This window comes from Heterodontus francisci, chromosome 27, assembly GCF_036365525.1.
Source record: "Heterodontus francisci isolate sHetFra1 chromosome 27, sHetFra1.hap1, whole genome shotgun sequence".
NCBI lineage: Eukaryota > Metazoa > Chordata > Chondrichthyes > Heterodontiformes > Heterodontidae > Heterodontus > Heterodontus francisci.
The window spans coordinates 70,732,880-70,749,051 of NC_090397.1; the positions used below are offsets into that span (position 1 = coordinate 70,732,880).

The 16,172-nt window shown below is 42.3% G+C and overlaps 1 protein-coding gene across 4 annotated transcripts in view; it reads left to right on the forward strand.

Annotated features, from left to right (window-relative positions):
* tmem243b (transmembrane protein 243, mitochondrial b) overlaps positions 1 to 16,172 on the forward strand; it is a 49,141-nt gene that overhangs the window by 29,096 nt on the left and 3,873 nt on the right. For all 4 annotated transcript variants that reach the window (XM_068059601.1, XM_068059603.1, XM_068059602.1 and 1 more), the window contains exon 4: positions 10,305 to 10,409. In XM_068059601.1, coding sequence (XP_067915702.1) covers positions 10,305 to 10,409 — 105 coding nt within the window. The remainder of the gene's footprint in view (positions 1 to 10,304; positions 10,410 to 16,172) is intronic.

A 16,172-nucleotide genomic window follows, 5' to 3' on the forward strand; every position in this document is an offset into this window, starting at 1 on the left:
GATAACTTACTGCAGTCTACGGCTGTCCTCCTCGCTATCAACTACGCGTCCAATTTTTGGGTTGGCTGCAAAATTCTTGATCAATCCCCCCTACATTTACATCCAAATCATTAATATATACCGCAAAAAGTAGGGGACCTAGTATTGCGCCCTGCAGAACGCCACTGAAACAGCCTTCCAGTTGCAAAAATAACTGTCAGAAAACGGCAATCAACAATTACCCTTTGTTTCCTGCCACTGAGCTAATTTTGTATCCAGCTTGCTACATTCCCCTCGATCAATGGGTTTTTTTTAACCAGTCTGCTGTGTAGAACCTTGTCAAAAGCCTTACTAAAATTCATGTAGACCACATCAACTGTACCACCCTCATCAATCCTCCTTGTTACTTCCTCAAACTGACTATTCTTGATTAATCATTGCCTTTCTAAGTGACAGTTTATCATGTCTCTTCGAATTGATTCCAATAATTTACCCACTACTGAGGTTAGACTGATTGGGCTGTAAATATTTGGTTTATCCCAAGTTGTATCCAGTGAGGACTGGAAAATGATGGTCAGACCGTCTGCTATTTCTTCCCTGGCTTCTTTTAACATAAACTTGTGCTTATCCAAAACTGCTGCCCATATCTTCACCCATCACCCCTGTGCTCACTAACCATCACTATCTCCCTGTCGGACGATGCCTCAATTTTAAAATCCTTATCCTTGTTTTAAAATCCCTCCATGGCCTTGCCCCTCCCTATCTCTGTGTAATCGCCTCCATCCCTTCAAGCCATTGAGATCTCTGTGTTCCTCCAATTCTGGCCTCTGTGTATCCCTGATTTTAATATCTCCATCATTGGTGGCCCTACTTTCAGCTGCCTAGCCTCTGAAATTCCATCCCTAAAACTCCCCACCTCTGTACCCCTCTCTCCTCTTTTAATACGCTCCTTTAAAATTTACTACTTTCCCAAACTTTTGGTCAACTTTCCTGAGTTCTCCTCCGATGGCTCGGTGTCAAATGTTTTATTGATATTGCTCTTGTTAAGCACCTTGGGATGTTTTACTATGTTAAATGCACTGTATAAATACGAGTTGTTGTCCTTCATTAACTTCATTATCTGGCTGTGGGAGTGTGCCTATTGCAAAGGCTGAAAGATAGGGGCGGCACAGTGGCGCAGTGGTTAGCACCGCAGCCTCACAGCTCCAGGGACCCGGGTTCGATTCTGGGTACTGCCTGTGCGGAGTTTGCAAGTTCTCCCTGTGTCTGCGTGGGTTTCCTCCGGGTGCTCTGGTTTCCTCCCACATGCCAAAGACTTGCAGGTTGATAGGTTAATTGGCCATTATAAATTGCCCCTAGTATAGGTAGGTGGTAGGGAAATATATAGGGACAGGTGGGGATGTGATAGGAATACGGGATTAGTGTAGGATTAGTATAAATGGGTGGTTGATGGTCGGCACAGACTCGGTGGGCCGAAGGGCCTGTTTCAGTGCTGTATCTCTAAACTAAACAAAAACAAGAAATGCTGGAACCACTCAGCAAGTCTGGCAGCATCTGTGGAAAGAGAAGCAGAGTTAGTGTTTCGGGTCAGTGACCCTTCTTCGGAACTGACAAATATTAAAAATGTCACAGGTTATAAGCAAGTGAGGTGGGGGTGGGGCAAGAGATAACAAAGGAGAAGGTTCAGATTGGACAAGGCCACATAGCTGACCAAAAGGTCATGGAGCAAAGGCAAACAATATGTTAATGGTGTGTTGAAAGACAAAGCATTAGTACAGAATAGGTGTTAACGGACTGAATATTGAACAGCAGCAAGTGCAAACATGAAAAAAAACAGTGGGTAAGCAAACTGAACAAACTAAGATGAAATTAAATAAATGCAAAAAAAAAGGTTGTAAAAAAGAAGAAAAAAGAAAAAACAACTAAAAATGAAACTAAAATGGGGGGCTGTCATGCTCTGAAATTAGTGAACTCAATGTTCAGTCCGGCAGGCTGTAGTGTGCCTAATCGGTAGATGAGATGCTGTTCCTCGAGCTTGCGTTGATGTTCACTGGAACACTGCAGCAATCCCAGGACACAGATGTGAGCAGGGGGGAATGTTGAAATGGCAAGCAACCGGAAGCTCAGGGTCCTGCTTGCGGTACGAGCGGAGGTGTTCTGCAAAACGGTCACCCAGTCTGCGCTTGGTCTCCGCAATGTAGAGGAGACCACATTGTGAGCAGCGAATACAGTATACTACATTGAAAGAAGTACAAGTAAATCGCTGCTTCACCTGAAAGGAGTTTTTGGGGCCTGGGATAGTGAGGAGAGAGGAGGTAAATGGGCAGGTATTACACCTCCTGCGATTGCAGGGGAAGGTGCCATGGGATGGGGACGAGGTGGTGGGGGTAATGGAGGAGTGGACCTGGGTGTTGCAGAGGGAACGATCCCTTCGGAATGCTGACAGGGGAAGGGAGGGGAAGATGCATTTGGTAGTGGCATCAAGCTGGAGGTGGCGGAAATGGCGGAGGATGATCCTTTGGATATGGAGGCTGATGGGGTGGAAAGTGAGGACAAGGGGAACTCTGTCACGGTTCTGGGAGGGAAGGGAAGGGTTGAGGGCAGAGGTACGGGAAATGGGCCGGACACGGTTGAGGGCCCTGTCAACAACAGTGTGGGGAATCCTCGGTTGACGAAACAGGAGGTCATACCAGAAGCATGGAAGGTAGCATCATCAGAGCAGATGCGTCGGAGACGGAGAAACTGGGAGAATGGAATTGAGTCCTTACAGGAGGTAGGGTGTGAAGAAGAGTAGTCGAAGTGTAGTGCTTCCAATTTCCACCCTTCTCCCACCTTTACATGGTCCATCTCTGACACTTCCCTTCCCTTCCTCGACTTCTCTGTCTACATCTCTGGGGATAGGTTGTCTACTAATATCCATTATAAGCCCACCGACTCCCACAGCTACCTCGACTTCAGTTTGCTTACCCACTGTTTTCTTTCATGTTTGCAGTTGCTGCTGTTCAATATTCAGTCCGTTAACACCTATTCTGTACTAATGCTTTGTCTTTCAACACACCATTAACATATTGTTTGCCTTTGCTCCATGACCTGTTGGTCAGCTATGTGGCCTTGTCCAATCTGCACCTTCTCCTTTGCCCCACCCCCACCTCACTTGCTTATAACCTGTGACATTTTTAATATTTGTCAGTTCCGAAGAAGGGTCACTGACCCGAAACGTTAACTCTGCTTCTCTTTCCACAGATGCTGCCAGATCTGCTGAGTGGTTCCAGCATTTCTTGTTTTTATTTCAGATTTCCAGCATCCGCAGTATTTTGCTTTTATCTTAAAGATAGGTAGGTGGGTTGGACAGGAGAGTGATAATGTGTGGATGTAGACCAAAATGGATGAAAACAAGTGAAATCAAGTTTACCGGAGAAAATAACCAAAACATTGCATTTATAAAGCGTCTTTAATGTAAAAAAAAACCCAAGATGCTTCACAGAGGCATAATCAGCATGAAATGGAGGCTTGACCGAAAAAGTAGTTGGAACAATAACCAAAAACTAGAACAGAGGTGAGTTTTAAGAAGGGCGTTTAAATGGGATGAAGTGGATTTTCATGGGAATTAGTGTGGGGTCTAGGTGGCTGAAGGCACAGGTTGAAATGGTAGGGTGAAATGGGACTATGTTGAAGGCCAGAGTCAGAGTGTGTGTGGGGGGAGGGTTGGAGGAGGTTAGAGATGGAGGGACAAGGCCATGAGAGACTTCAATGCAAAGATAATTCTAAATTTGAGATTTTGGGGGACCAGAATTCAATGCAGTTGGCAAGGATGGGGTGATGAGTGATTGGGATGGGCTATGGGTAGCAGTGTTTTGAATGAGTGGAATTTTATGGAGGAGGAGAGGTCAGTCAGGAAAATGTTGAAAAAATGGTATAAATCTGCTTAAATTTGTCCTTGCTGCCTTGTTTACCAAATTTGGAAATATTAAACCTGTGATGCAGAAGAATACAAAGTCTGATTCGCCTTACTGTGCTGCTGGCTGCCTTAGTAAATTCTGGACAGTCAGCATTATGGATAAACATGAAATCTCCTTGTGCAAGCCTTTGGCCTCGATTCATGTGTTGGAACATACAGTAATTTATGGAAACTCTTTGATTTGCCCATGGGTACTGCAGTACAATTTCTTCAAGTCCTTCCATGCTCTGAGGCCATCAGGTTCGAATTTGTGAGGCATTTGCCCTCATTATAGTTGCTTCTGGTTGCAGCTAGTGAGTCATGTCGCAGTGAATACAAGATACTAAATTGAAAGAAGTACAAGTAAGTCATTGTTTCACCTAAAGGGAGTGTTTGGGGCCTTGGACAGTGAGAAGGGAGGAAGCAAAGTGCAGGTGTTGCACCTCCTGTGCTTGCATGGAAAGATGCTGTGGGAAAGGGAGACGGTGATTGAGGAGTAGACCAGGGTGTCGCAGAGGGAATGGTCACTTTGGATTGTTGAACTGGGGGGGCAGGGAAGGTGGGATGGGAAAGATATGTGTGTGTAGTAGATAATGTTTCTGGGATCTGGGGGAAAGAGTGAGAGCAGAATTGTGGGAAATGGCAGGAAAAATGTTGAGGGCCCTGTCAACCTTGGGGGAGAATCATCAGTTGTGGAGAAAAGGAAGACTCAAGTGCTGGTCGGGATGGTTGCACTGTCAGGACAGAAACTGGGAGAATGGAATGGAGTGCTTGCAGGTAGCGGGGTTGAAGGAAGTGTAGTCAAGATATCTGTGGGAGTCAGTGGGCTTAAAGTGCGTTTTGGTTGATGGCCTATCCCCAGAAGCAGAGAAGTCGAGGAAGAGTTGGAAACGGACCATGTGAAGGTGAGGAAAGAGTGGAAATTGGAGGCAACGTTGATTAGATTGTTTGGACTTGTTCAGGTCTGGACCAAAGAACTTTCCTCCTTGAAGAAGGAAGCTTCATTTAAGATGGCCGTTAGATCTAGGGTCAGGTGTTACTGTCTCCCATCTGGCCTCTGGTTGCACTTTCCAATTTTCATAGTCTCTCTCAGATGCATTGTAGGACAGAAAATTACCATCCTTCCTGAGGGATTAGCAGTGGTGAGCAGAGCAGTGCTTTGAAAGAGTGGGTGTTAACAACCACTTTAATCAGGTGGCCAGTATACTTGTGCTTCTCAAAGTGCAGATAAGCCTTCAGAAAGGTTTAAATGCTGGGTCCTATCATTGATAAGTTGCATTGATCCAAATTGGTACAGGTTGTCTGAATGAGAGCCGCTGTTTGATATTACAATATTTGGTATCTAAAAGAATATTTTCATTTTAGTGATTTCAAATAACACATCTGCACAATGTGCATGATTGGTCATTTACGGCTTAGGAGGAGGCCATTCTGCCTATCGGGTCCATGCCAGCTCTCCGAGGAGCAATCCAGAGAGTCCCATTCCCCCGCTCGATCCTCGTAGCCCTGCAAGTTTATTTCCTAAAGTGCCCATCCAGTTTCCTTTTGAAGTCATTGATTGTCTCCGTTTCCACCACCATCATGGGCAGCGAGTTCCAGGTCATTACCAATTGGTGTGTGTAAAAATAAAAAGTTCTTCCTCACATTCCCCCTGCATCTCTTGCCCAAAACCTTCAATCTGTGTCTCCTAGACCTTGTACCATTAATTAATGGAAACAGTTTTTCCTTGTCTAACTTATCTAAGCCGATCATAATCTTCTACATCTATCATCTCTGCCCTCAATCTCCTTTGCTCCAGGAGAACAGCCCCAGCTTTTCCAATCTAACCTTGTAACTAAAATTTCCCATCCCAGGAACCATTCTGGTAAATCTGCTCTGCACCTGCTCAAGGACCCTCACCTGCTTCCTAAAGTGTGGTGACCAGAACTGGATGCAGTACTGTAGTTCGGGCCTACCAGAGCTTTATAAAGGTTCAGCGTAACTTCTCTGCTTTTGTACTCAATGCCTGTACTAATGAAGCCCAAGATCCCATATGCTTTGCTAACCACTCTCTCAATATGTCCTGCCACCTTCAAAGATAGATGCACCTGCACCCCCAGGATATTTTGTTCCTGCACATTCTTTAGAACTGTGCCATTAAGTCTATATTGCCTCACCCTATCCCTTCTGTCAAAATGCATCATCTCACACTGGTCTGTATTAAATTCCGTCTGCCCCCTTTTTGCCAATTCTGCAAGCCTAATCTATGTCCTTTTGCAGGCGGTTCATATCGCCCCGCATGAAGCCTGCCATGGACCTCGAGGCTGGTAGGGCCTGGCCCGATCCTCCAGGCAGCGGCGAGGTACCGTGGGGGCCTCCCCTTGTCACTGGGCGATGGGACCACAATTTGAATATTTAACTAAATTAAAATAATTAATTTAAATAAACTTGCATCACCTCCTGATGTCCCGTTGCGACCTTCGGCTTGGCAGCTGGCACTCCCATGCCTTTGGATCCCTGTCTGGGGGAAAAGAGGTGCAACACTGGTGGGGAGGGGGGAGGAGGTACATTTACAAGTGTGGGGGGGAGGGTGGGGGAAATGGGGTAAAATTAACATCATGGGTGTAGGGGAGGGTGGGAAGAGGTGTAGTTAAAGTTTATGCAGTTTGGGGGATGGGGGGGATGGTAGAAGGTCAAATGGTAAAGGTAAATGTGTTTGGGGGGGGAGGGCAAATAATTAATTTATTATGGGGGGTGGGAGAGGGGCAAAAGAGATGTCATTTAGTTCATTCTATCTTTAAATATTTAAATTAGCTGGTAGGGCTAACAGCCCTTTAAAAATGGCGTCCGTGCCTGCGCTGGCACCATTGCCAAGAACGGACAACCCGCCCCCTCCATGTGATTGGGGGTGGGGGGGGGTTGCCCGCCCCAGCTATTTAAATGAGCCGCCGTGCTTGGAATTGTGGCAGATCTTTGCAGGCCGCCATTTTTGAAGCGCGCCACTGCTTATAAAATCCAGCCCCTGGTGTGTGATAGAAGCAGCCAGGTTTATCCGGAAATCGCCACTAAGGATAGATCCTCATGAAGACCCATCTGCTTGCTCTCTGCATTCCAGTATTGCAATTTTAACTTGCTAAATGATGGTGTTTGAATAAAACTACCCTTATTAATTGTGGTTTTGGAATTCTGACATAAATATAGGAATGTTGGTGGAGAATAGATGCAACCAAATATTTTCCAAATTTCATGAAAGTAAGAATTTTCTTTAACAGATTTAAGGCCAACTGTGATGGAGATCACTTTTTAGTCCTTTTAATTATATTTAAAGATTGTCCATGAATAACTGGTACAATTTCTGAAGTAGAACCTATTATAGCAAGAAACAAAGTTCCTCTGTCTTGACATAAAATGAAATTTCCACAATTCTTTGTAAATTTAATCACTTTTGGATCAAACTTTTTTTTTGCTATAATCATTTTTTTCAATGATCATTGAACACAAGGATAAGAGATTACATGGAACACAAATTTTAAGCATGCTACTTACAATGGGAACAGCACCAGCATAGGACTTTTGTGAGATTCCCCAATATATCAATGCTGCCCAAGATCTGCCATTTTAAACTTAATAGCTTTGCGTTTATGTATGAAAGTTTCAGATGCGGACGTGATCCGTGTGGCCTTTGAAAACTTATTTGATTTTTTTTCCCTTCTGTGCTGTAACTTGGCTTGGCCACTGCCAGTTTAATGTCTCCTTTATGGTCCGAGCCAGAATCCAGGTCTGAATCGTCATATGTCTTGCTTCTTAATTCAAAATAAATATCCAGCTTGTGCTGGCAGGTAGTTTCGCAAATGGGGATTTAAACAATGGTCATAAGGGTCGTAAAGCATAGGTGCAATCCACCTGCCTACCTCCCTGGTTTTTTTTTTACATAAGAATATTTTTGCAAGTGATGCATCCATTTTTAAAGCAGTATTCTAATAGTGGAAGGACAGGAGTCTGAATTATTGGTCTTGCAATAATCATTAGGAGGGGGAGGAAGTTGATATTTTTCTCCCCATGGACTTAAAGTGAGGTCTCCCATAGCATAGGAGTCCACTCTTCAAATGCAATTTATTTCAAATGAACTAATAAATCTCTGGATCCGAAGAAGGGTCACTGACCTGAAACGTTAACTCTGCTTCTCTCTCCACAGATGCTGCCAGACCTGCTGAGTATTTCCAGCACTTCTTGTTTTTATTATAATAAATCTCTGGATTTAGTTTATTTCAAATGGGTGAAATCTGGAATGTTTATAGTTTGTAAATAGCAGAAAAAAAGGTTGTTATTGTGGGTTTTGGATTGCAGATTAAATGTAGGGCCCAAGGGTTGAAGTGGAAGAACCTGTTTTTTAAGTTGGTGCTATTCTGGATGTCTATTGGAGCTATTGTAAGGCATAAATAAGCGAAAGTGGGGTCTAAAAGCCATGAAGAATGCCAGTATTTTTTTTTGATTTGATGGCAGGTAGAAAAGAATCATAGAATTTTACAGCAAAGTATAATGCCATTTAGAGTATTTCATCTATGGCAGCTCTCTGAAAGCTGCCCAATTGTTCTTAAATGCCACTGTTTAGAATCTTTTATCTACTTCCCTTTTCAAAGTTGAGGGATTCTATCTGTACCAATATTTCTGGCAGGAAATTAAATACCTTAAAATTCCTACTTTTTTAAAAAAACGTTTTATTCTTTTGGTGATTTCCCCTCTGCCTGCCTTATTAAAACTGGCTCATAATTGAGTTTTTCTCGTTTTCTTGATTTCTATTTTCGGTGGGGGGGGGGGGGGGGGGTGCTGCTGGCATCAGGGTGGTGTGTAGTGCAGGGTAAGAAACAATTTCTGTAGTCCCTCTTCATAATTAAAGTCTGTCATGCCAGGTAATGTATGTTTTGTATTCTCTCCTTCCTAAAGTAGGGTACCAGAGAGCCAATACAGTATTTTGATTGCAGCCTAACCAATGATTTGCGCAGATTTAGCATTACTTCTTTTGGACTCAGCCCCATTTATAAAACCTCGGTTCCCGCAGGCTTTTCTTATTTACAGCTCTATCAATTTATTCCAACTTTTAAGATTCATGTATTGAAATTGCCCCGGTGTCTCAGCTTTTATTCCTTTTTAAAGTTTTACCATTTAAAATCTATATCCTCTCCTTGTTTTTCCTTCCAAAATGTTCCTAATCCCTCTACATTAAATTTAATGACATCTATCTCCCCAATCTACTAACCGGCCTGACTTCCTGAAGTAATTCGCAGACGTCTTCACAGCTAACCACACTGCTTAATTTTGTGTCATCTACAAATATTGTTGTGCCCCCACTGATTAAGAGCAGTGTTACTAACTGGTGGACCCCACTCCTTTTAGTTTGAAATATATCCATTAAACACTATAATCTTTTTTTTTCCTTTCATTCAGTTAACTACCTTTCTTTATGCTGCCATATTCCCATTAAAACCATGAACCCCATTTTCATTAAGCCTCCAATGTCGCACCTTATCAAATGCCTTTTGGAGAATCCATAAATCACTGCATTTCTTTCATCAATACACTCTCAGAATTCTATTCAAATTTTTAGATACTGCATGCCTTTTACAAATCTGTGCAGACTGTTACCATGTGTTAGGCTGACTGATCTATAGTTATCCCTTGTTCCCTTCTTGAGCAGAGGTGTTGTGTTAGAAACCCTCTAATCCAACTTACAAATCTAAGGATGCTTGAAGGATGGTGGTTGGAATCTTTTCTGACCTGCCTCAACACTCTGGATTGCATGTCTGTAGAACTTAGACTTAGTGCTACCATGGTCTAAGGCATTCCCCTGTTAATGCTGTTATATCAAAAACCCCTTCTCTCCCAGCCCCTGAGCTACTTGTGTCACTACCTCACTAATTTTATTGCGAGTACTTTGTACATTTTAAGAACATGTAACTCAAACCTGTTTGATAATCTCAATCTCTAGCTCTCCTTTATTAATCTCCTGGTTCTCAGTTTTTTGACATTGTGTCTCATACTTTTCTTTCTGTTTCCTTGTCTTGTTTTCCCTTCACCTAGTAATTGATGTATTTGAAAGTTAGAAGTCTTGAATTTGGTAAAAGGAACAGTTCAGCTGTCAGTTGTGTTTTATTAGACTATGTATGTTTGTGTGGGGGAATGGGAAGACAATGGACTCACCAATGCAATTATCTGCTTTGGGAAGAGGGAGAGATGAAATTATAACTGAGAATCAGCAGTAGCTAGAGAAACTAGTGTACCATGTTTTCTTTTATATAACCTTATTGCCTTGCTTTGGAATGGAAGTAAAATTTAATGTTGGTGATTCTGTAGAATAAGTAATTGCTTGTTATCTAGCTGATGTCAAGTTTTTCCAAATTCTGTTCTACAGGTTACAATTATTAGTGCTTTTGTTTTCCCTCAATTGCCTCCAAAACCACTGAATGTTTTCTTTGTTGTCTGCATCTTGCTGAGTTGCGCCTCCATTGGTGTTCTTGTAAGTATTGAGATTTTATAATCTGGTTTTCAAAATGATAAATTTATAATTACTGTGTAGAATGTTTATAGTAAGTCGATGATTATAGTAAGTGAAAGGATTCACTAGTGGGGAAGGGAGTACAAGGAGGGTGATGAGTTTTCTACACCATACAAATATTCTGACAAAAATTCTTACATGAATGCACATAGCATTAGAAATAAAACAAATGATTTGAAGCACAAATTCAGTTTGCTGTAGAAACCATTACAGAGACCTATCTACTACCTGAGCCTGATTTGGAGCAAAAGTGGGAAAGTAGGGGAATGACGATATTGATAAACACGATTACAATGTTTTAATGAAGGGATTTCAGAAAAGGCAATGGGACAATAAAAACACTGGGTAGAGTGAGCGAGAATATGGCAGATGGAATATTAATGTGGGAAAATGTGAAGTTATCTACTTTGGATGGAAAAAATAGAGAAGCAGAATATTTTTTAAATGGTGAAAGACTGAAAATGTTGGTATTCAGAGGGACGTGGGTGTCCTTGTACACAAATCACAAAGTTAACATGCTGGTACAGCAAGCTATTGGGAAAGAAAATGCTATGTTAGCTTTTATTACAAAGGGATTGGCGTATAAGAGTAAAGTTTTACTCTAACTATGTAGGGGCATGGTGACACCACACCTGGAGTGCTATGTATAGTTTTGATCTCTTTACCTAAGGAAGGATGTAATTCCCTTAGTGGGAGTGCATTGCAGGTTCATTAGACTGGTTCCTGGGATGAGGGGATTGAGTAAACCAGGCCTGTATTCCCTAGAATTTAGAAGAATGAAATGTGATCTCATTGAATCATAAAAGATTCTTAAGTGGCTTGACAGGGTAGATGTTAGGATTTTTTCCACTCGGGGAGTCTAGAACTAGGGATCACAGTATTAGAATAAGGGTTCGGCCATTTAGGAATTTAGATGAGAAATGTCTTCACCCTGAGGGTTGTGAATCTTTTGAATTCTGTATCCCAGAAAGCTGTGGACGCTCAGTCGTTGAGTATATTCGGGGCTGAAGTTGATGGATTTCTGGGTAGTAAGGGAATTGAGGGATATGGGGATAATGCAGGAAGGTTGAGTTGAGACAGAAGATCAGCTGTGATCTTGTTAAATGATGGAGCAGGCTTGAAGGGCCAAATGGCCTATTCCTGTTCCTATTCCTTACGTTGAGGAACAGCAAATGATACAACACTCTGGTAGGAATCATCTACAGACTTCCTGACGGGAGTGATTTAGTGGGGGCAGGGGGATGTATAAATACTGAGATCAGGGAAGGATATGGTGAAAACCAAGTGATTATAATGAGGGATTTTAATTTTTGTACAGATTGGGAGAAGCAGAATGGCTCAAGTAATAAGGACTGTGATTTTTCTGAACTGACAAGAGCAGGCCATACTGGTGATAAGTAAACAACCAGAATTGATGAACAATTTTACAGTAAGGGAGCATCTTGAAAATAGTGATTGAATTTGATATTAAGTTTGGGATGGGGAAGGGAGAGTCGCAAACAGAGGATTTGAATTTAATTATGACAAATTTTGAAGTGATGAGCAATAAATTAATTACAGTAAGCGGGACTTAACTGTTATTGGGTAAACCTACAGATGTACAGCAGCAGGTATTCAAAGATGTATTTGGTACAATACAAGAGCAGCACATACCTGTAAAAGGCAAAGGCTCCACATTTAGTTAAATCACCATAGTCAACAGATGAGGTAAGAGACTGTATCCAGCGAAAAGAAAAGGCTTGCAAATACAAGGGAAAGTTGAAATCTAATGAACTGAAAACTTCTCTGAGAAATGCAAGAACAATAGGGCAGTAATGGGGGATTTTAACTACACCAATATTAACTGGGATAGTTTTAGTGTGAAAGGAATTGAGGGAGCAGAATGCTTGAGGTACATTCAGGAGAACTTTTTTGCCCAGTATGCAGCAAGTCCAACAAGAGAGGGTGCAGTTTTAAACTTGGCTTTAGAAAATGAAGATGGGCAGGTGAAAGCAGTGGCAATGGGAGAGCATTTTGGTGGTAGTGATCATTATTTAGTCATAATTATGGAAAAGGACAGAGATAACAAGAGTTAGAGTTCTCAATTGAGGCAAAGGCAATTTTACTAAGCTGAGGAGTGATTTAGCGAAAGTGGACTGGAAACAGCTACTTGAAGGTAAATTAGTATCAGAGCAGTGGGAGACATTCACGGGAGACTCGAGGGGTTCTGAGTAAACATGTTCCCACAAAGAAAAAAGGGTGAGATGGCCAAAATTAGAGCCCCATGGATGTCAAGGAGCCTACAGGGAATGCAGAAAAGGAAAGCGTATGTCACATTGAGGACTCAGTACTACAGAAAGCCGAGAGGAGTATAGAAAGCGGAGGGGTGAAATCAAAAAGGAAATTAGGAAAGCAGAGAGGGCATGAAAGAATATTGGCAAGCAAAATCAAGGTGAACCCAAAGATGTTTTATCAATACATTAAGAGTAAGAGGATAACTAAGGAGAGAGTAGGGGCATAAAAGACCAAAACGGTAGCCTATGTGTAGGAGCGGAAGATGTTGGTATAGTTCTTAATGCATACTTTGCGTCTGTCTTCACAAAAGAGGGGGACGTTGCAGATACTGTAGTTGAGGAGGAGTGTGAAATATTGGATGTGATAAACGTAGAGAGAGATAAGTATTAATGGGATTAGCATCCTTGAAAGTTGATAAATCACCAGGGCCAGATGAAATGCATTCGAAGCTGGTAAAAGAAGCAATAGTGGAATGTCTAACCATCATTTTGTAGTCCTCACTGGATACAGGTGTGGTGCCGGAGGATTGGGGAGCTGCTAACATTGTACCTGTTTAAAAAGGGAGCGAGGGATAGACCGAATAATTACAGGCCAGTCAGTCAAAACTCAGTAGTGGGCAAATTATTGGAATCTATTCTGAGAGACAGCATAAACTGCCACTTAGAAAGACACAGGTTAATCAAGGATAGTCAGCATGGGTTTGTTGAGGGAAAATCTTGTTTGACCAACTTGATCGAATTTTTTGAAGTAACAAGGAAGATAGATGAGGGTAGTGCAGTTGATGTGGTCTACATGGATTTTAGCAAGGCTTTTAACAAGGTCCCACATGGCAGACTGGTTTAAAAAAAAAAAAAATCCCATGGGATCCAGGGAAATGTAGCAGTGGATACAAAATTGGCTCAGTGGCAGGAAATAAAGGGTAATTGCTGACTGGTGTTTTTGCGACTGGAGGGCTGTTTCCATTGGCGTTCCGCAGGGCTCAGTACTGGGTCCCCTGCCTTATGTGGTAGATATTAACTATTTGGACATAAATGTAGGGGGCAAGATCAAGAAATTTGCAGACAACGCAAAGATTGGCCGTGAGATAGATAGCGAGGAGGGTAGCTGTAGGCTGCAGTAAGATATTGATGGTCTGGTCAGATGGGCAGAAAAGTGGCAAACAGAATTCAACCTGGAGTAGTGTGAGGTGATGCATTTGGGGAGGACAAACAAAGCAAAGGAATACATGATTAAAGGGAAAATACTGAAGTGTAGAGGAAGTGAGGGACATTGGAGTGAATGTCCATAGATCTCTGAAGGTAGCAGGACAGGTTGATAAGGTGGTTAAGCTGAGATACAGAATATAAGAGCAGGGAGGTTATACTGCAACTGTATAACTCATTGGTTAGGCCACAACTTGAGTACTGTGTGCCGTTCTGGTCACCTTATTACAGAAAGGATGTAATTGCACTCGAGAGGGGACAGAGGAGATTTACGAGGATGTTGCTGGGACTGGAAAGATTGAATAGGCTGGGGTTGTTCTCCTTGGAACAGAGAAGGCTGAGGGGAGATCTGATTGAAATGTGCAAAATTTTGAGGGGCCTGGATAGAGTGGAGGTGAAGGGGCTATTCAGCTTAGCAAAGAGGTCAGTGACTAGGGCATAGATTTAAAGTGATTGGTAGGGAAATGAAGAAAAACTTTTTCACCCAGAGGGTGCTGGGGGTCTGGAATTCACTGCCTGAAAGGGTAGTTGAGGCAGAGAACCTCAACTCATTCAAAAGGACTCTGGATATGCACCTCAAGTGCTGTAATTTGCAGGGCTACTGACCAAATGCTGGAAGGTGGGATTGAAAAGATGGATTGTTTTTCGGCCAGCACAGACATGATGGGCCAAGTGCCCTCTTTCTGTGTCTTACTTTTTATAGAATCATATAAAGTTTAACAAGGTACAGAAAGGGAATATGGGAAAAACTTGCAAGGGCAATCAAAACTAACTAAAAATCTTTCCTAAATATATTGAAAGTGATAAAACGAAAGGTGGGCCTATTAAAGATCAACTGCAAACAAGATTATAACGGATAATGGGAATGTGACTTATTAAATGGGTACTTTATATCCATTTTCACAGTGTTGGAAGAAGACAAAAGGCAAGTGGTACATGGGGATCTAACGATAAGCCAATGGGAGAAACATTTTCCATTTTTAAAAAAATGGAGTCAATAATGGGACTTTTATATGGATACTGGGTCAATTGAAATTAAGACTGAGATTGATTTTATTTTTGTTAGATATCATCCAGAGATATGGGCCAAATGTGGGTAAATGGAGTTGAGGGACTGATTACCCATGATTTGATTGACTGACTGGAAGATGATCGAGTGGCTGCGTGGTCTACTCCTTTTCCTTTTTGATGAAGATCCAGCTCACTTTGCAAAATTGTTCAAATTTATTTACTTTTTCTCTTGCCTTTAAATTGCAGTACCCTAATCTTGATCTTTAAATCCCCTTGATACAGTTTTAACCTTAGATACACTGCTAGTAGGCATGGCAGAAATTCTTGTCTGTGAGATGACGAGTTTTGTACTTTTTCAACTCGGGCATTGTGACACTGGGGAAAAAATATTAGAGCATTTGGGTAAGATTGATAATTGTCTCATAAGGTTTAGGTTGTAATTCAGAAAAGCAATTGATTGAGTTTTTTGAGGAAGTGACAAAGATGATTGATGAAGGAAGGGCAGTGGATGTTATCTATATGGACTTTAGTAAAGCCTTTGACAAGATCCCGCATGGCAGACTGGTACAAAAGGTGAAGTCACACGGGATCAGAGGGGAGCTGGCAAGATGGGTACAGAACTGGCTCGGTCATAGAAGACAGAGGGTAGCAGTGGATGGGTGTTTTTCTGAATGGAGGAATGTGACTAGTGGTGTTCCGTAGGGATCAGTGCTGGGACATTTGCTGTTTGTAGTATATATAAATGATTTGGAGGAAAATGTAGCTGGTCTGATTAGTAAGTTTGCAGATGACACAAAGGTTGGTGGAGTTGCGGATAGTGATGAGGATTGTCAGAGGATACAGCAGGATATAGATCGGTTGGAGACTTGGGCGGAGAAATGGCAGATGGAGTTTAATCCGGACAGATGTGAGGTAATGCATTTTGGAAGGTCTAATGCAGGTGGGAGGTATACAGTAAATGGCAGAACCCTTAGGAGTATTGACAGGCAGAGAGATCTGGGCGGACAGGTCCACAGGTCACTGAAAGTGGCAACGCAGGTGGATAAGGTAGTCAAGAAGGCATACGGCATGCTTGCCTTCATCAGTCGGGGCATAGAGTATAAAAATAGGCAAGTCATGCTGCAGCTGTACAGAACCTTAGTTAGGCCACACTTAGAATATTGCGTGCAATTCTGGTCGCCACACTACCAGAAGGACGTGGAGGCTTTGGAGAGGGCACAGAAGAGGTTTACCAGCA